General features: G+C 43.0%; 2 protein-coding genes across 3 annotated transcripts in view; one reads left to right on the top strand and one right to left on the bottom strand.

Annotated features, from left to right (window-relative positions):
• LOC121433843 (LRP2 binding protein) overlaps positions 1 to 9021 on the top strand; it is a 29770-nt gene extending 20749 nt beyond the window's left edge. Inside the window, exons 6-10 of the mRNA XM_041632494.1 lie at positions 2172 to 2314; positions 2392 to 2497; positions 4541 to 4764; positions 6874 to 7048; positions 8844 to 9021. Coding sequence (XP_041488428.1) covers positions 2172 to 2314; positions 2392 to 2497; positions 4541 to 4764; positions 6874 to 7048; positions 8844 to 8909 — 714 coding nt within the window. The 3' untranslated portion in view covers positions 8910 to 9021. The remainder of the gene's footprint in view (positions 1 to 2171; positions 2315 to 2391; positions 2498 to 4540; positions 4765 to 6873; positions 7049 to 8843) is intronic.
• A 4293-nt stretch (positions 9022 to 13314) lies between these two features.
• The window catches only part of Snx25 (sorting nexin 25), a 110527-nt gene continuing 103102 nt past the window's right edge, over positions 13315 to 20739 (bottom strand). For both annotated transcript variants that reach the window (XM_041632493.1, XM_041632492.1), the window contains 4 exons: positions 18627 to 18693; positions 15186 to 15367; positions 14454 to 14554; positions 13315 to 13902 (listed from right to left, as the gene is read on the bottom strand). In XM_041632493.1, coding sequence (XP_041488427.1) covers positions 13822 to 13902; positions 14454 to 14554; positions 15186 to 15367; positions 18627 to 18693 — 431 coding nt within the window. In that variant the 3' untranslated portion in view covers positions 13315 to 13821. The remainder of the gene's footprint in view (positions 13903 to 14453; positions 14555 to 15185; positions 15368 to 18626; positions 18694 to 20739) is intronic.

Raw genomic sequence — 20739 nt, 5'->3', positions numbered from 1 at the left:
TCTCCAGCCCCTCTGTGTATCTTTTTATACATAGGGCAGAGATGAGAGGGAAAAAGAGAAAACAAAGCCAGCTCCATCTTTGAGCATTATAATATATTTAATATTATAATATATTGGAACATTTAGTATGTTACCTTCCCTAAAGAGAGCCTCATGGAACCACAGAGTTTAGGCACAGGAAGTAAAAGAAGTGGAGGAAGGAGAATTTGGGGATTTTATTGCCAACTAGACCATTTCAGTTGAGAGAGCAACTCGAGTACAGGGGAGACTGCAAAGGGCATTGTGGAGTTGAGAATAGGTGGGAAGGCGATAACTGGGTCAAACTGTGACAGCTGAAGTTACCAACTAAACTCAAGGGTCCAAATAGACCTCTGCTGCTGAGTTCAGCTATGGCCTTCAGTGGCCTTAGCTTTAGGCTGTTGGCTAAGTCCTCCTGCCCCAGTTGAAAATGGATGCTGCTTGTCCACCTACCTCTTCCCAAATACCTGGCAGCTGCTTTCCAAATTACCCACACAGAGCCTTATATGAATTATAAATGTTAAGCCAATAGCTTAGGCTTATTACTAATTTGCTCTTACAATTGAAGTTAACCCATATTCCTTATTTACACATGGCAGTACCTTTATTAGCATAGCACATTCATCGCCTGTTCCCTCTTTTTCTGACTGGTGACTCCTGACTCTGTCCTTCTCCTTTCCATCATCCTTAGTTTGCTTGTTCACCTATACTTCCTGCCTGGCTAATGGTCAGCCTGGCTACCGACCAATCAACATTTTATTACATCAATTTAATTGGCAAATCTTTATAGTGTACAAGAGGATCATTCCACAGCAGTCAGGATTAGCACTCAGCCCAAGAAAACAAACTGGGGGCCATGGGCAGCATTTGAAATAACAAATATTGGTTGAGAAACCAAAGGGCATTGCATTGACACTGAGATTGTGGAACACCATTCAGAACAGTTACATTCAAGTGGAGGCTTAAATGATGACAGAAAAATGAAAGAGAGAAAGTCAGAACAAGATGCTTGCTCCAGAGACCTGGAAATGCCTTGGCATTGTGGTGTGTGGACCAGAAAGGAAGCTACCCAATGCCAGGAATTCATTGTCTTGGTTTAGCTAACAGAAGTCATTTCTGAAGATTAGTAAGGCCATGGGATGGACAGAGTTTCTGGACTGGAAAAGGTCAGGGAGCAGATTCAGAGCCACAGACAATTGGCTGAGGAACTGCCACACCTTAGGTAACTGTTGGGTGGCTTTCTATGAGAATGCCTTAGTGATGCTCTTTTATTTTGGCTTTCAAAAATGATTTTACTTTTAATTGCACTGTATGTGCACGTGCACATGTGAGTGCAGGCACCTATAGGAGTACATGTGCAGGCACCTATAGGAGTCATAAGTGAGCAGTGAATATCCTGGAGCTGGAGTCACAGGGAGTTATGAGCCACCAACTTGGGTGCTAAGAATCAAACTAGAGCCGGGCGGTGGTGGCTCACGCCTTTAATCCCAGCACTTGGGAGGCAGAGGCAGGCGAATCTTTGTGAGTTCGAGGCCAGCCTGGTCTACAAGAGCTAGTTCCAGGACCGGAACCAAAACAGCTATGGAGAAACCCTGTCTCCGAAAATAAAAAAAAAATAAAAAAAAGAAAAGAATCAAACTAGAGTCCTCTACAAAAACAACATGGGTGCATGCATACCCACACCCACAACATAACACATATAGAGGTCAGAGGAGAGCTCCTCTTCTACTATGTGGATTCCAGGATCAAACTTGGGCTATCAGGCTTCTTCACAAAACCTCCCCTCACTCAGAGAAGATGTTTTGTCGCTCGTAGTTAGAATGCAAACTGTGTCATGGTACTGATGCCACATGAAGGTTGGCATTTTAGACATCTGTCACTAAGGAACACACTCAGTAGAATGAGGGCTAGAGAAGGTAGTGTAAGATATTCACTCCGCAGCTTCCAGGAATGCCTATCAGCACACAATCTAAACAACCTTTCTCTCCTTGCCTCCCCCTGAAAACCCATAATAAACATACTCCTAAGCATAGATCTGTGATCTTTTACACACGTGGTAAACTTGAACACTATACACTATAGGAAGAAAGACATTCCATTTGAGCTAAACTAAAGACTAGTGTTTGTTTGTTTGTTCTTTTCCTTTGTGGAAGGAAAAAGGAGTGAACTATATGAAGAAAATCCTCGATTCTCCAAGCCCCGAGACACTACACTTAAAATTCGCTGCTGCTTACAACCTTGGAAGAGCTTATTTTGAAGGGAGAGGTGTGAAACGATCGGATGATGAAGCAGAGAGGTAATGGTCTCTGGAAGTAAAACTGTGGGCTTCAAAAGGCTGCAACAAAGAATAACTCCCCTTGTTTTCTGTCTCAGACTCTGGCTGTTTGCTGCAGACAATGGAAACCCCAAAGCCAGTGTGAAGGCACAAAGTATTCTGGGACTGTATTATTCAATGAAAGAGCCCAAACAGTTAGAAAAGGTAACTTTCTCGTCCCATCTTAAAAAATGTGTTTATTTTGGTACTGGCAAACCCCAGCCTTGCTAGCGCTCAAATACTGACCTGTATCCCAATCCTCTTCCTTTGAACACTAGCGATATAGCATCTAGATTCATAATCGCTTCGCTGGTTCTTTCCAGAGAAGACACTGTGAAGTAAGTATGTAGACTTGGATATCGCTTACATTTCCTGAACAATGTAGGGGCAGCTCATACTTTGGGACCCCATCTTTGACTTTCCATCACCACAACAACTTAGTGCTCATCTGTGGAGGCCCAAAAATGTGAGCCTAGTTTCACCTTGTCTGAGAGTTTCAGCTTGCTCAAAGTTGTTGACAAGCATGGCTACACACCCCGACCAGGGTGTGGTTGCTCGGTGTTTTTGACGTTAAGATGGTCCTAAAGGTAGATCCACTCCACCCTAACTAAAGGGTAGAGAATTCAAGTATACTTCCGCTCCTTCTTGTGAATTAAGAGGTTTGACCCAGTGAGTGGCTACCTTAAGGATACTTTGTCTAGGGTGGGTTCACTGCCTAAACAACAGAATGCTTTTCTCGTGAATTAATGGCTTGATGGCTCAAAGTATTAAAGCAGGTAACTGTTCTGGTTGTCCTTTGTATCAGTTAAAGCAGTCTTTTGCCTTCCTCTCCCCTCCCCTTGTATTGAATTATAAAAGTATATGGAAAATTAAATGTTGGAATTTTTCAGTATTCACTGGAACTCCCTCCTGGTACTGTCCTGTGTTTCTCTTTTATTATTTTCACTCTCGTTTTCTTCCTCCTCACTCACTTTTCCACCCTCCAAACCCCTACTCTGGTACATGGCGGTATACTTGTTGAAACTGGTCTCCGACACTCACCTCATTGCAGCCAAGAAGCAGACATCCTCCTGGCCCTGATGTTATTGGCTGGTGTCAGGTTCAGCCCCCTTAATCTCCTTTGGAAACCCCTCACATGGAAATCCAAAACTGTGCTTCACTGCATCGGGATTTCTTACCCACCCCAACTGACAGTCAAGATTAACCATCAAAAATCTGAGAGCTCGGCTCCACCCTTTCCAGCATGTACAGCTGCTGCCGTCCCTGCTTCTACCCAAGGAGATTATGGGTACGAAAATCTGGCGTCTGCTAAAAAAGGTTAAACTAACAAAGCACAGCACTGCAAAAAGTAAAAGAAAAGGCACACTCCTGAAATAATGGCCGGAACCTTTGAAGCCTGAGTAAAGAGATGCTTCCTCCGATTTGAGAAAGCACAAAATGACACTGGCGAGAACACATACCAGGAATTAAGTTATAGCCACTGGATTTCTGTGACAGTAATCTCATGACAATAATTGGAAGGAAATCCTACAATGAGAAGGAAATGGAGGGCTACTGGTCAGTGCAGGGTTAAGGGCAAATTCCTAAGAGGCAGATAACAGCCAGGGATGTTCTGCTGACCCTCAGCATCTACTCCTAATGTCTTTACATCAGATTCAGAGCGGTAGGTCATGTGATAGTTAATCTGGCTGTAGAATCAGGGAGGAGTGAAGCCTCTGGGCTTATGTGTGTGTGTGGGACTATCTAGCTTAGGGTGTGGTGGGAAGACCTGTTTTTAATGTGGGTGGCACTATCTTTCCCCTAGGTTCTCAGGTCACACAAGAAACAAAAAGGCCGGGCCAGTGAGATGGCTCACAGTTATGTATTCTTGTCACCAAGCCTGATGGCCTGAGATTGAGCCTCAGAACCCACATGAGAAAGGAGAGAACTGACTGTCACAGATTACATGCACACACACAATAAATGAATACATGTCAAAAGATAAAAACATGAGCACTCTTTTGCCACGAACAATGCTGGCCTGTGACACTCACTTCAGCACTTCCAAGCGCGTGGGTTCCACACCCATGTAAATACAGCCAAGGGCAACTGTACAGCTAGTTCCTGGAGACCTGTCACCTAACCACGCCTCTAGAACTTTTTCTTTCTAGAACCCCCCCCCCCGTCATCTCACCCTGCAGATAACAAAATGAAATTGTGATTTCTCAGGCATTTTTCTGGCATTCGGAAGCTTGTGGCAATGGGAATCTGGAGTCCCAGGGTGCACTTGGTCTCATGTACTTTTACGGTCAGGGAATCCACCAGAACACGGAGGCCGCCCTGCAGTGCTTACGGGAAGCAGCGGAACGAGGGAATGTCTACGCCCAGGGGACTCTCGTGGAGTACTATTACAAGATGAAGTTTTTTACCAAGTGTGTTGCGTTTTCCAAAAGGCGAGTGTCTTGGTTTGTTTTGCGTTGCTATGCCACCACCACAGATGGTTTATAATGAAGAGACATTGTTTCTCACATTTCTGGAGCCCACAAGTCTGAGATCAAAGTTTTGAGAAGTTCAGTTGGCTGATGAGGCCTGCATTTCTCCAGAGGTGGGGTGTCGTGTCCTCATATTCAGGGTGTCAAAGGGCAACCCCCCCCCAAAAAAAAAGGCTGTGTGTAGCCTTCTATAGCTGGGCCTTAGTCTCATGAATGAGGCAGGCCCTTGTGACCTAAACACCTCTGAATTTTGTGACAGTGGAAATACATGAATGTTTCAGGGGACACATTCAAGCCACAATAACACTTGAGTAGTAAGTAGAGGGGTTTCCAAGTACTTGATGTTATTCCAGATCTGTCCAACAAAACTTTTTTCAGGGTTGAAATGACAAGTGCTCAATGACCTTAAATACCCTCCTGCCACTGCGGCCTGAAAATTTAAACCAGTTAAGATTCAAGTGAATAGCCAGTGTGGCTACTTCTGCCCATACTGAAAAGGGCAATTCTATGCCATTCACCTTCAGGATTTCAGAGCCATCAGCTGAAGTGAGTTTCCCACGATAAACTGACACATTGGAAATGCCTAGGAAGAAATCTTCATCTCTTCCTATACTCCTCAGTCCCGTACTTCCATTACTGTGTAGTTGAAATAAAGCTTCACGACCGAGGTATTGTTCGGCTTACACTGCCTCTTAGGAATTCTTTGGAAACTCTTCTGAATCCATAAGGCTCCATTCTATTGCCTACATATATTTATCCATGCTGTACAAACGTGGAGACGAACCCAGACAAACAGTCCATGGTGCTCTAGAGTGCCCACCAGACTGTGGGTGAGCTGTCCATAGTCCCAGACATGTTCCCATCCCCCCCACCCCACGGAGGACCAGACATGGAAAGTTTCTCCCTTCCCCTCCCGGACATCTTAGCTTCCGGGCAGCAGGCCATTGAAGGAACCACCTCTGGTATTCCCAGCCAGTGCCCATCGTAAGATTTTGAACAGTTCTTAAAACCTGCATTACATTGATTCCTTTGTTGTGTGTGCATGCGCACACGCCATGGCATCCATCTGACGGCCAGAGAGCAACACGGTTGGACCCTTCCACTATGTGGGTCTTGAGGGTTAATTTAAACTCAGTTCTTCAGGCTTGGCATAAGTGCCTTTGTCTGCTGAGCAGATCTTAAAAATTTGTAGAACTTTGCAATACCCCTAACATTGTAGCCAACATGAAGCTGACCAGATGTCCTTCTCACACAGCTCCACGTATTTGTGTATAGTTTGCAAAGGCTGGCTTCTTTCCTACTGAACATTTTTTTTCAAGAAAAATCTGCAAATCTATTACAGTGTTAAGGTGGGCCTGTGTGATGACTGTAAGGCTCATGTTTCCTTGTATGAACCAAGGGTGCCATGTTTTACAGCAGCTTGGACCTGGGAGGAAAGGACAGACACGAGTTAAATAAAATACAGTTGGGGGAGGGATGTGGTTCTGCTTCCTCCTCAACCTGGAACCTCAGTGTTTTGTGCTGGCTGAAGGTCTTGGAGGGAACAGTCTCCAGCTGCAAACATCTGGGAGGAGGAAACCGCAGCTGCTAGTCTTTGCACACACTTCAGTCGCTTTGCCATATCTTTCCAGCCTGGCCCAGTGGGTAACAGTTTTACCAATTGTCCCATGGGCCCGAGTCCTTGGAGTTTCTAGCATGGCTGTGCCCATGTCAAAATACACATTCCCTCATGACTTCACTCAGTTGGGGCTTCCTCTGCTCCCTGCACAAGGGAATACAGGGTTTTTTTTTTTATCCCCTACTCAATTTATCCACAAGATAATGATATTCTTAAAATATTAATGAGCACAAAATTTCTTTGATGGCTGATCCCTACGAGTGTCCCCACCAGGAAGCTATGGTCTAAGTTTGTCCCTGCCTACTATTAGCACATTGTATTGCATAACTTCACCCCACAGCAAATTTCTCAAAAGGGTAGTAGCAACATTTTGAGCAGAGAATTCCCACAGATGGATCTGTGAAAACATAAACCATGACTGATATCCTCTTCAATCTTTCACGCCCCTTCAGGATAGCGGACTACGATGAGGTTCATGACATCCCCATGATAGCGCACGTCACGGACTGTCTCCCAGAGTTTATCAGCAAAGGTATGGCCATGGCCTCTTTCTACTACGCACGGTGTCTCCAGCTTGGCTTGGGCATCACGAAAGATGAAGCATCTGCCAGGCACTATTACTCTAAGGTAAGTTTGGGGATGATCTAGAAACTGACCTAACTGGAAACCATTGCCTTTTCACTGTGCAGAAAACCTGTCTATGGTTAGTCTGCTGGTTATTAAGCTCAGATGATAAAAGTCCCATTTTGATGTAAACTAGTCTCCTTAAATTTGCTGCCACCTGTACCTTTAGGGCCTAAATGTTTGTGCCTTCAGCAAAATCAAAACCAAAACCAAAAAACGATTAAACCTACACCTCCATTCCAGTATTGTAATTAAATGTGCATCTTAAAGCAGCGCACCCAGGAGAAAGTTTCATGGCTATAAGGTCATCAGGAATCAGTAACCCTCTCTCCTTCCTCTCCCATTTGAATCCATGTGTCACTTTCAGATCTGAGATTTCGGTGGGGCTGGGGAAGGGGGATGTTGCAGTGAATTTTTTAAAAACTGTGTGTGCTTTATGCTCCTATGTCCATGACATTCTTGAGCACACATTAGAATGGCGTCATAATTAACTCTGTATGTGGTTCTGTGGTCAGAAGTCTTGCCATGTTCCAGGCTGACCTGGAACTCACGGCAATCCTGCCACTGTGGGCCCCGAAGACTCTGGAATGAGAGGCTAGTACCAGGCCTTATTTTGGAAGAAGTAATTCATAGTCTCTGGGAGTGGGATCCCACCATACCTGCCAAAGCTCAGCTACTGTGTTGGAAACAGCTTTCCAAAGTAACAAACACTATGGATGTCTGAGGTTTTCACCACCACACCTTTCTTTCCATGTGAGAAATGAGTGTGAGCAAAGGAACTTTTCTAAAAATATAAACCTTTTTGCACCATTCTAATCTCCAAACCAATGCAATTTCATGTTCTAGATCTGGGGGAACATCTAGTTTAAAGGACCCAGTATTTGGTATAAACACTCTACAAGGGCAGTAAACAATCAGCAATATGAGAATGGTTTTCTACCTGCTGGGGATGAGAACCCCATTGCTGTGCACCAGCCTAGACGTAGACACAGTATCAGTGAGCCCACTGGATACTATGGGAGGTGCTGACGAAGAGGCAGCAAGCTAGTGACGCCATATGAGGTTTATGTTTCATCGAGAGCCAAACATGGCAGCATCCTGACAGTGGTGGTCACTGAACTGAGAGTGTCCTGCACAAAGGAACTGTGGCGGGGAGGGAGGGGACTTGGAGCTACACCAAAGGAAGGCAGTAAGATGGCAGAAGCCCAGACATCAGTCCAGGGACACTTGTCTGGTGGCAGCTCACTCTTAGAGACATGGCCCCTTGGGTATCTCTAAGCAATGCACATTCTCACAGATCCCACAATGTTTCTAAAGTATGTGGAGAGAAATTTCAGCTCAGTGCAAGGAAGAATCTTTTGACTTCACTGTCTCAGAACAGAGTTTTTTTCTTGGAAGATAAATTCTGGCCGAGAGTAAGAAGCTAAGCAAATAGTGTAAGACCAACGTCCCCGGCACTGAAGAGACAATTGCTGCTCCAAATGGTGCCATGTAGCAGATAATCTCTGATGTTCCTGCCAAACACTTGACCTTCTAGAATCACACACCCTATCACGATGTAGGCATAATAAGACTGTGTGTTTTAAAATTGAATTATTATAGATTCTGTTGTTCACATATATAACAGCTTGAGACCAAAAGTGATTTCTATTTCTCTTGTTTTAATAATTCTTTAGTTTTAATTTTATAATTGTGTGTCTGTCTGTCTGTCTGTGTGTGTGTGTGTGTATTTTTAAAGCGAGTACTAAGCAGTGAGAGTTTGTCAGATACCCGACTTTCTTCTCTCTCCACTTTGAAGGCTTGCCGTCTGAACCCTGCGCTGGCAGATGAGCTTCACTGCCTGCTTATTCGCCAAAGGATTTAGACCACAATGCGTTTCAACAGAGACCGTCCATCCTAACCGGAAACAGCGTGCACATGCTCACAGCAGCTATGGCTGTTGTTTTCTACACCCCCGTTCTATTATCCGGGGTATTTTACAGAAACGTCTCCTTCATTCTTCTGGAATTTGTACAAACCAAACTTTAGACACCATTCGAATTACTGGAAAGAGTCCTCAGAGGGCCACCTCTTAGCCTAGAGTGGCCCGGACCGCCCTGCGTTTGAAATAATGCCAAGATCAAGTGCCCCCTTGCCTTATTAAACAGTGTCTGGAAAGACTTAGTAAGATTGAGTTTTGTGCTTTCCAAAGTACACGTGCTGCCGACTTAGTTAAAAACGTAATTTAAAAGCTTAATTATTTACATTTTCTTTGGCATTTGTTTAATTTTATGAATTTTGATAATTTAAAAATGTTATTGAGTCATCTGAAACTTTTCACAAAACTAAATGAAGGCCAAAAACAATTTAAAGATTAGACTTCCAAACCCTTTTTGTAGAAAGTGTATAGTGTTTTATAACTTATTAAAAGATTCTTACAGATAACTGGCTAAGTTGTAAATTTTAAAAAAAAAATGGATTTAAGAAATTACTTAGCATCATGTCCCTCCAAATGTTCCCTCAAAGATCTTAATTAAATGAGCAAAAACCATCATGATCCCTGATAAATATAATTACAGCAATATGCTTTTCTTTGTATTCATTTTCTACATTTATTTTAAATCTTAGAAACACTTCTATACAAGATAAAATATGGAAAAAAATCATAAAAATCATTAACCAAAGGACTACATCTAAATACCGTTTTGTAATCCAGCCTGAGAATGCTATATGAATTATGCTTTTGGTTAGCACACAAAGACGTGGATTCCATAAATGTGTTGCTATACTTTGTTCTCATTCCTTTTCCCCTACTGCCCTCCCTCCCTAGAGTCCCCACAGCTAACTCTTCCTTCTCCAGTTAATCTCGTGTGTGTGTGTGTGTGTGTGTGTGTGTGTGAGAGAGAGAGAGAGAGAGAGAGAGAGAGAGAGAGAGAGAGAGAGACAGAGAAAGAGAGAGAGAGAGAAACAGACAGACCAGGTTTACGTAACAGCCTTGTCTGGCCTTCGTAGACTAGGCTGGCCTCGAACTCTCAAAGATCCTCCTGCTTCTGCTTCCCAAGAGCTGGGATTAAAGGCATGCGCCACCACCACCTGGCCCCTCTCCTTATCACATATTTTCTATGACTTATTTCCCACCTCTCTTACGATCCCTTCCTCTCCCTGTTGATTCTCTATTTTCATGGGCTATAAACACACACACAGAAATACAAACATTGCTCTACACACACACACATACACACACACACACACACACGCACACGCGCAGACGGCAGACACACACAGACTTTCAGATCTCAGTTCCACATGAGAAAAAACCGTTTGCTCTTCAGAGTCTTATTTCGTTTTACATAACGACTTCCAGTTCCATCTGTTTTCCTGACAAAGTATTTCATTTTTCATTACGGCTGCATCAAATCCTGTTGCAATTGTTTCACATTTTCTCTGTCCATTCATCTGTTAATGGACATCTAAGCGGGCTGCACTTCCTCACCACTGGGGATGGTGGACACTTATCTTGGTAGGGTGCTGACCCACATCCCTTAGGAACACACCCAGGAGTGGTATAGCTGGGCAATGTGGTAGTTCTTTTAGCCCATCTACTTGGTTGGGCGATTCTGATTTTTAGTGTTTAATTTCTGCAGTTTTTTTTACATATCATAGATATTAAGGATACTATTAGTTGGTAATTATTTCCCATTTTGTAGACTGTCTTCACTCTAACAACTGTCTCCCTCAGTGTGCAGAAATTCCTAAATACTTAGGAAATAAATTAGCCCACTTTTTCCATATATTGGTGGTCTAAATATTGTGTCAAAATTAAATTAGGCTAGGTGGTGATTGGGAGGCAGAGGCAGGAGGATCTCTTTTGAGCTTGAGGTAGGCCAGGGATAAGAAGAAAGACATTTTAATTAGCAGCAGGACTGTCTTAGTGTCAGTGAAACCTACCAAAGAAAACATCACAGTGAAAACCAAGGTCCACCTACTTTAGATTGTGTAGTGATGTGCCACGCACCGCACCCCCATGTCTGCGCTCTGTGCGCTGGCACCCAGTTCGTGAGCTTTGGGCAAGGGGGCTGGAGGTTAAAATACAGACACACACAGACAGAGAGACAGCGACATGGGGTCATCCTTGAATTCCCCAAGAATGCCCCCTTTATTGTGTTCAGGGGCAGATTATACAGAGATAGCCACGCCCCAGCCAAACCCACCAGAAAACACTTTCCTGCCATCAGGAACTCCTGAAGGTCTTGTGCTCAGAGCAGCTGTAGGCACTCAGATGGGGGGGGGGGGGGGACAAGCTGTTTACAAGAAATTCAGGATCTGGGGTCTCACTGCTCCCAACTGTGATATGTTTGTGAAATTGTATTAAAAACAATATGTCTTAAAGATACCTTAATGCCTGCCTTTTGGCAGTATATTAGCTGGTATGACTTTTAGAAATTTCAATGTCATTTTCTTTTGAAAACTTAAAATTTATTTTATGTGTATGGGTGTTCTGCCTACTTGTATGTCTGTACACCACACACACACACACACACACACACACACACACACACACACACACGAGACTGGTGCCAGGGGAAGTCAGAAGAGGGTGACAGATCCCCTAGAGCTGGAGGTATGGATGGTTGTAACCCCATGTGGGTGCTAGGAATCGAACTGGGGTCCTCTGGAAGTTCAGCTGCTGCTCTTAACCACTGAGCCACACAATGTCATCTACAATGGCGGATAAATAAAAACAAATCTGTTAGTGGTGAGAAAATGGAATTTCTATGTGATAGCATCTGCTAGAGCGTCTGTAGAATGAAAAGCCTGGCCTTGGTTCTATACTCAAGTACATGAACTGAACTTTGTTTTTATATAAAGAGAAGAAATAGTTATTCACTCCTGCATTCTATACGAAGGTTACAGACTTTAACCAACCCTGGAAACGAGGCCTTCCCCTCTGCGATCATTTCATCGTGTCATTCATCTATGTCCTGGCAATGCTTGAGCATGCACGGGCAGCCCGTTTATGGCGGTTTTCCAATTGTCCCTATCCTGGGCAGTCCTAGATGCTTGTGTTACTGTCATACCCAAGGTACCACAGACTTCCTTTATCTTGTCTGTCTAATGTTTGGGGGGCCTTCCTCTTCGCCCTATCCCATGCACAAGGACATAGCGGCTTTGTCATAGCCAGAACCTGGAAACAACCTAAATGCCCCTCGACCGAAGAATGGATAAGGAAAATGTGTTACATTTACACAATGGAGTACTACACAGCAGAAAAGAATAATGACATCTTGAAATTTGCAGGCAAATGGATGAAGCTAGAAAACATCGTATTGAGTGAAGTAACCCAGACCCAGAAAGACAATTATCATATGTACTCACTCATACGTGGTTTTTAAACATAAAGCAAAAAAAAAAAAAAAACAGCCTACAATTCACAATCCCAGAGAACCTTGACAACAATAAAGATCCTAAGAGACATACAAAGATCTAATTGACATGGGAAGTAGAAAAAGACAAGTTCTCCTCAGTAAATTGGGAGCTTGGGGACCATGGGAGAGGGAAAAGGAAGAGAGGAGAGCAGAGAAAAATGTATAGCTCAATAAAATCAATTAAAAAAAAGAAATTAAAAAATAGCCAACCTCAGTTTTGTCTGAAGTCTCAAATACCATTTTAGTCGGAACCAAGGGGCTGGGGAGCTGTAACTACAAGACAATGAGACTTGTGCTGTTTAATCATCCATCTTTCAGACCCGTGTCTCATCAAGAACTTGTTCGTTACGAGCCATTAGTACGATAAACCTATATGACTTGAATATATTTTTCTTTTGTTCAGATTGCAGCTTTGCCCTGTTTTCAGTATTTCTAGAAACCAGAGGAAGGATAGTGCATAATGCTGCTACTGCCTAACACAGTGACAAAGTGACAAATAATGGAAAAGCCCAGGAACAAACACCGAGTCAGCGTCCACGGTCCCACTGACAACAAGGACACAATCCAGACCCTGGGCCTCACCCAATGCCCTGGGAGTGCACAAGATTTAGGCAACTTCCCTCTTCTGCTTCCCTGTCTTGGAGCTAATATTTCCCCAGTTCAGCTCACTTCTCATCTCCCCACAGCCTCACCAATTTGGCCTCTTTTGCGCACCACAACTCAGGCAGCGCACTTTGCACTGTCTTGCAGAAGTTCTCAGAGGGCAATGCTTTCTAAGGAAAGGCTCCCGACAAATCCACCTTAGGCGCACCAGTGTCCACGCTATTGCTCTTTCTCTGACACAAGTTCAACGCCTTCCAGCACTGTGATTCATTTTTAAATTTTATTGCTTCAAATGCTTCAAACTATGGGAAATCTTTGGTAAAAATAAAGACAATAGAATTTTCACAAACACTTTACACCGAGCATCGCGCTATTCTTCAATACACGAGAAACAGGAATGTTCAGAGTTCTCAGCAAGGAGATTAACTGTACAATATTCAGAGTTTGTCATTTAACAGCAAAACTGTTCTCATAAATATTTAAAATATTTCCTATGTTCTTATCACATATTAACATTTGTATTTCAATCAGCAAATTGAGCTTTATTTATATCATTTCAGTAAAAACCAGTAAGCATCAGTTTGCTTTTCTACTGCCTACCACAGCATCAGTCCATCTCCCTCTGATTCCGCTTCTTTCACATAAAACTAGAGGGAGGCACGAAAATAAAAGTCAGTGTGGTTCTTGTCGGGCCCTCTGTGGAAAAGAGGGAAATGTTTCATGTCTATTATTACACAGACATTTCTCTGGTGGTTGGTTTGTGCGATCTCAGACTTGACCAGCTTTGAATTGATCCAAGTGTGTTCGCAGCTCGGGACACAGCTCGGCCAGCAGCAGCTCCATCAGTACCTGTCCCGCGGAGGAAAAGCAGAGAAGGGGCTGGGTGAGGGTTTACTCATAATCTGTGCTCTAAGATTATTCTCAGTAAACGAGGGGCTCTCAAAAGAGTTCAGACAACAGAAACTCCATTTATTTCAGTGGTCTATTAGACACATCCAACTGTCTGTGACATTTAATATTGGTGTTTTTCCTCTGGTTTAGCTTTTTTTTTTGGGGGGGGGTGTCATGAGCCCACACTGGCCTCTACCTCCTGAGTACTTGGATTATAGGCATGTACTACCACACCTGACTGATAGTGGTAATTCTAATCAGAAAAGGTTTCCTTTGCCAAAATAACAAAACCTCTAAGTCATGCGGAGACACTGTGTGGGAAGAGGATGCTATGTCCCCTTTATGCTTCTTCATCAAATGGGAGGAGAGGCAAAAATAAAGCAGAAAAAACCAGGCTCCGAGTTATAAGTCATAAAAGTATTGAAAATTTGAAGGATTAAGAGTTATCCTAATTTGCTAACAGAAAAAAAATCCAAAAAGAAAAGTCCCCTGCAGGCTGGCTTACTCACATACAGCAGGTGCTTATTGGCTCTTGTTTCTTGCAGTGCCTTGAATATTTTTATTATACCATGGCGGGCATTTTGCTGTCCAACAAGGCTCTGAAGTGTATCTGGAAAAAGAAAGTTTTGTACGTTTTAGTGCACTGCTGAGGGATGAACTCAGGGCCTGGCGCATGTTGGGTGTGTTTGTTACTTTCCCTGTTGCCAATGATAAAATACTCTTGACAAAGCCACAGAGAGATAGGGAGTTTATTTTGGCTCACACTTTGAGGTGCACTCCAGCATGGAGAGGAATTTACATCTGGAGCCTGAGGAGGCTGCTCATGTTATCTCCACAGTCAGGAGCCAGAGAGCAGGGGATGGATGCAGGTGCTCAGCTCACTTTCTCCTTCAGATTCAGACCGGACCTCACCCCGGGGGAGAGGACTACTTATGCATAAGGTGGGTCTCCTACCTGGATTAACCTAAAACAGATAATCTCCCCAGGCACTCAGAGGCGTGTCTCTCAGGGACTCTTTTTACCAGTGGGCATTTATGAAGACTATAATTTTAGCATTTGCTACTTTTAGTAATTAAAATAAATGTGTTTTAAGCACATTTCTAAAGTTTCATGGTAAACTTTAAGCATTAACTGTGTTTTTTCTTCAGGGTCTTCTCAACAGAGGATGGGAAGCGGCCTCCAGGGAGGCACAGGGCACGGGCCCGAAGTGCTCATGTTCTTCTCTCTCGCCAAGGCCTCACCTGGAATGTTCTCAAGCAGCTTCTGCTGTGCTCTTTGTTTCGTCTCCTGACTTTGTGCTTCGCTTCTGATTCTAGTTGGCGGCGCCAATACTCCATTGGGCCAAAAAGCATCCCGGAAGGTATTGATGTAGTAAACCAACATTTGCTCACTGAATATCCAGTTCACTGTATCCCGGATTTGTCTTTTAAAAGAAAAAAAATATTGCTTGAATGAAGTTTTGAAAAAAGGTCTACTCTATTCTCAGAAGGCGTTTATCAATGGGTAGGTTAGGATCTAAAAGTTAGACGGATAAACTAATTACTTTTAAACCTTGGCTATGAAGGCTATTGTTCACTTTGGCAATACTGGATGACCAACTCATTCCTGGGTTCACATATTTTTCTGTTTTGTTTTCTTTCTTTATTGTTTGATAATTTCATATACACACACAATATGGGGTCTACATTTTTCAGTGGCACCCACTTTTCCAAATGTTTGACTTCCCATCAGGATAGACAAGAACAGAGGACTGAGACACATCCAAATCCACCCCCATACATTGATCATTTCTCTGGGAAGCTTATAAACCAGAAAGACAAGCCCACTCCTCAGCCTGGGAAACACCCCTTGGGCACCTCAAGTCCTGGAAGAGAACCATACTTTATACTGGCCCCTTTGAGTGACCATGGAAGAGAGTCCTGGGAAAATACCCTGACCCAGAGAAAGCACCTAGTGCCCACTGGCTAGGAGCAAAGACACAACAATACCAAGTCAACTCCAAAGGGTTGGGATACTCAGCCTGCCCAGTTATGCAGAAATGATCTTTACATGGTTTTCTCTACACAATCCTATTGGTTCAACTTTAACCATTCCCTTAGCCATTGAAAAAGAGCCCGGACTTAGCTGAAAGAGGAGGACATGGAAAGGGAAAGGATCATCCTAGACTCCCTGGCCCAGAAATCCCTGAGATCAAGCCCGTGAGTAAATAAACAGTAATCAGAAAGCGCTATAAGCCCCTGAAGTCTCAGTTAGATTTTCAAGAGTAAGAAATGGTTTCAGGACATCTCCAAATGGATGTTCAAAGTCCAACACTTCATACACAGTAATCGGTTAATGTTGGAAATGATTAAACTCTGTGTCAAGCTGCAATGTTAAAATGAAAATCAAACATGACCAAATACTGTGCAATTCGAATCTAAACGAAGAATTAATTTATCTATTTATGAAAAAAAAAAGTCACTGCCAACCTGCCCCACTGCCTGCCTAAGAAAGTTCTCTGGGCTATCAGCAACACATTGGATTTCTGCAGTTTTGCTCTCGGTTAACTACTGGTGCTCCATGAAGAAACTTCAACTTGTGACTGAATACTTGGCAATTCTTAGAAAAGAACAGCACCTCAACATTTTCTATCAACCGAAAGCTTTTGAAGCAAACCAAGAGTATGAGACCACGGTTGCTTCCAGACCAGATGCTGACAACACTGCTGCTTACTGTTATCATGTGCCATCTGCAGAAGGAAAAATAGCGCGTACCAGGTGCTCACAATTCCCGGCCTGCTAGCAAGCCCAGCGGATGACAGCTGGAAGCTCCCTCCAAGAGGCTCTCAGGTGCTGTGCAAACTGCCTGACTACGCACTGCACACAAGCTCAGCTGCCCACCGCATGAGCCAGCGCCAAAGTCGCTAGAGGAACACGCCAAGTACATGATTCGCTGAATCTGACCAGGAAACACACGAGCGAGCTCAAGTATGAGGGAAAAGAAGGCACCTGGAAATCTCTCTACGGCCTCTCAGTGCTAGTGAAGTTTTCCCAAGACATAAACAATATGTTAAATGGGCTCTTTCTCTGTATAAATGTTAATAACTTAACTATACAAGCCTGTGATGGATGGCTTAAACTATGTTTTTTTTAATTCTAGAAATAAAATAGAAGTAAGTATTTGGTGTGACCACCAAGAAAGCACATTCTATGTATAAATCAATATATTTCAGTATTATATTAATATGTATTAAAATACATTTATAGTATTTCCTATAAAACTGTATAAATTTACATAATAAAACTATCATATTAACATCTCACCAATGTTCAACAGTAAGTTATTCACTTGGAAAAACAATATTTTCATCTCAAAACTTATTTTATAATACCTAAAACAGTGATTTATTTTTAAAATTCTTAGACATCCACTCACATTTCTGTTCTGCAGAAAATCCTAATGCTAAACTCTTGAAGATCTGTATTTTGCATGGTTATTTAAAAGAAGCTGACAATGGCAGTTGTAAATTCCAGGCACAGGGCTAATGTGAAACAGGAGTCACAGCCTGGAAGCCAGGTTAGTCTACTGTATGAACAGTATATTGGTGACCTCGGGAAAGTCACGCCAGCTCTCGGTTCTGTCTCCTCACGATGAGAAGAAGCTGAAGTGTTAGATCACCTCTGAGAAAGACCGCCTGCACTGTGTGCCCTGACCGCTGCTGATGGCACGCTCTTGCAGCTTCTTAGCAAGTAACGCTGACTGACAGTTCTCACAGCAGACCCAGAGCCTTCACGAACAAATGTCAAACATGGAACACTTCTGTAAACAACTTGAAAATGCCCCGTAGACGATTACATGTAAAAATGCTTTTCTGTAAGTGGAGACTGCAATGCAGGCTAGGATCTAAAAGGGGCTTGTGGTGTTAGTGTGTGACAGACACCGCCTCCACCAAGGATGTCCACATGTAAAGAAGAATTAACGCTTTAACACAACTCAACTCTAAAAGTCGATACATGCTTTGTATTTCTCTTCGAGTAGTACTTGCCCTCTGAAGAGTATCTTACTTTCATGGCGGCTAAATCATAGCCTGCGATGACAACAGAATACCAAGGCTCTCTGTGATCCAAATGGAACTTCTCCAGAGCAGCCTTCTGACCCTCACTGGCCAGCATGCTGGAGCTAGCAATTTTTTGTCATCTAATTACCATGCATGCTGCAAGAAAAATTCAGAACTCTGCTTCCTCACACAGCCTCAGAATCATGTCAGAAACAAACACAAAAGAAGGAGACTTTCTGTTCAAAAAGAATTCAATTATTTTGAATGAGGTAACCCAGACACAGAAAGACAATTATCACATGTACTCACTCATAGGTGGTTTTTAAACAGAAAGCAAAGAAAGCTAGCCTACAAACCACAATCCCAGAGAACTTAGACAACAGTGCGGACACTAAGAGAGACTTACATAGATCTACATGGGACATAGAAAGTAGAAAAAGACAAGATCTCCTAAGTAGATTGGGAACATGGGGACCTTGGGGGAGGATTGAAGGGGATAGGAGAGGCAGGGAGGGGAGCAGAGAAAAGTGTAGAGCTCAATAAATATCAATAAAAAATGTATAAACAATAAAAAAAAGGAAAAAATTCAACATTCAGACAAAGGGTAGCAACACATGGATTCAAACATTAATTCTGTACAACTCACTTGTTGATGGTTCTTCCAAAAGTGACCTGAACGAGAGCAATTAATGTTCTTCGCACCCATTTAAACACTAAAAAATAAACCAGAAGAAAATATTTACCACAGGATATTACAAGCATCACAATTTTACAGCTGAACGAAGCATACAGTCTTGCCATTTGATTCTGTCCGAATCTCAGCATCAACCACTGGCTCCACTTCTGGAGACTGGGTATGAGCTAGCAAAGGCCTGCTCACCTGGAGACCGGGTATGAGTTAGCAAAGGCCTGCTCAGGAAACTCTTGACTAAGCTTTCGTTTTTCAATAGGCAAATGGAGAAGTGAAATTTAGGAGGATCTCCCCCTCTTTTTTCTTTTTTTCTGCCTACTAAAGAGCTGAAATAATACTTTACTTTCTATGCCCTGTGATGTGGGATGCCCCTCTGTATGCTGTGAATATTTTGTATCACCATTGGTTAATAAAGAAACTGATCTGGCCTATTGCAAGGCAGAATAGGCTAGGCGGGAAATCAAGCAGAGACAGGGAGAAAGAAGTCAGAGTTGGGGGGGCTGAAGAGATGGCTCAGTGGTTAAAAGCACTGACTGCTCTTCCAGAGGACCCGGGTTCAATTCCCAGCACTCACATGGCAGCTCACAACTGTCTGAAGATCTAGTTCTAGGGGATCTGACACCTTCACACCAATGCACATAAAATAAAGTTAAATAAACCATAAAAATATTAAAAAAAAAAGAAGTCAGAGCTGGGAACGTGCCAACAGTCACAAAAGAGGTAAGATGCCAGGGCATTACCAGTAAGCCACGGGGCACGTGGTGAGGGACAGATTATTAGAAATGGGTTAATATATATGTAGAGTTAACCAGTAAGAAGCCTGAGCCTATGGCCAAACAATTATAATTAATATTACTCCTCTGAATGATTATGGGACCACAGGTGGGAGAGAAACTAGTCCAGCAGGATCAGACAGAACAAAGCATAGAATTCCAGCTATATCCCTGGGCTGCTGATGGCATGCCTAGCCCCCACAGCAGACAGTGCAGTTAATGTTGTAGGCTTCTGCTTCCAGTTCTCAATAAGAAATGTCTGTAGGCAAATGCTGACAGTCATGACCAGCTATGAGTGAAGCGATGGTCTAACTTCCCCCTCTGAGTTCTTGAGTCTGTTCAACACTGTACTTTTTATCTTATGTGTGGGGGGCAAGAAAGGAAAACAGTGAAGACCACAGTCCTGAATAATATGGGAATTCCTTTCCTGCAACCCTTTCCAGAGCAGCTGGGCATACATCAGGCTCCTCAACTGGAAGAGGATGAGATTGAAGAGAGATGGTATTCCTCCATCCCTAAAGGTGTTTTCTGTGCACGAGGGCTTCTGCCCATCACAACTTTTATTACTATCACAGAGACATTTCATAGGTGTAGAATATCAATGTAAACAAAAGAAGACAAAAAACTGGTGATATTTTTATCTTCATAAATTTGAATACACACTAATTTTCTAAATTTGTATTTTCATCTCTAGCCCCTGAAATGTTTGACTACTAGCACAGGAAGAAATGAAAAATTCAGACTTGGCGACAATGGAGCCAAAGGTTCAGGCCATCTGCATACAGTAGTGAAAGTTAAGAGGAGTAAATTCCCAAAGATGCTTTCCCAGGGGCGACCACACATGAGCAACAATTGACAGTGACTTGACACTACACCAAAGCATCAAGGGCGTTCCTAACTAACTTCTGAATGATTCTCAAGGCCTAGTTAAAAAAAACTATCTGCCCCCCAACACACACCAATAAAAGTCAAGCCATGAATTCAGAGCCATGCCTCAGCAATGCCTGGACCTTCAGTGTGGAAGTTTCTGGAATAGTACCAAGTATGTGTTTATTTTAGGCTGGCCTTTAGGCTACAGTGAGCATGTCTGTTCGTGATGATAACTTTGGTTGGCCTTTCTAGGTCAGGAGAGAGGTAGTTCGTAGCCAGCGGGTCTAATCACAGATGGAACTCTAGGAAGGATGCCTGACAGTTGAGGGTTTTAAAATAAAAATATGCCTTACTAGGTCCTTCTGTATTCTGAACACAAACAGGAACCAAAACATTTGGTCCAGTTCTGTGCCATCACTGGTATC

The sequence above is a fragment of the Microtus oregoni genome, unplaced genomic scaffold (genome assembly GCF_018167655.1).
Source record: "Microtus oregoni isolate MIOR12 unplaced genomic scaffold, Mior012 000041F_ref0000270, whole genome shotgun sequence".
Classification (NCBI taxonomy): Eukaryota; Metazoa; Chordata; class Mammalia; order Rodentia; family Cricetidae; genus Microtus; species Microtus oregoni.
The sequence above is the reverse complement of the archived record's forward strand: the minus strand, read 5'-3'. Positions and strand labels throughout refer to the sequence as shown.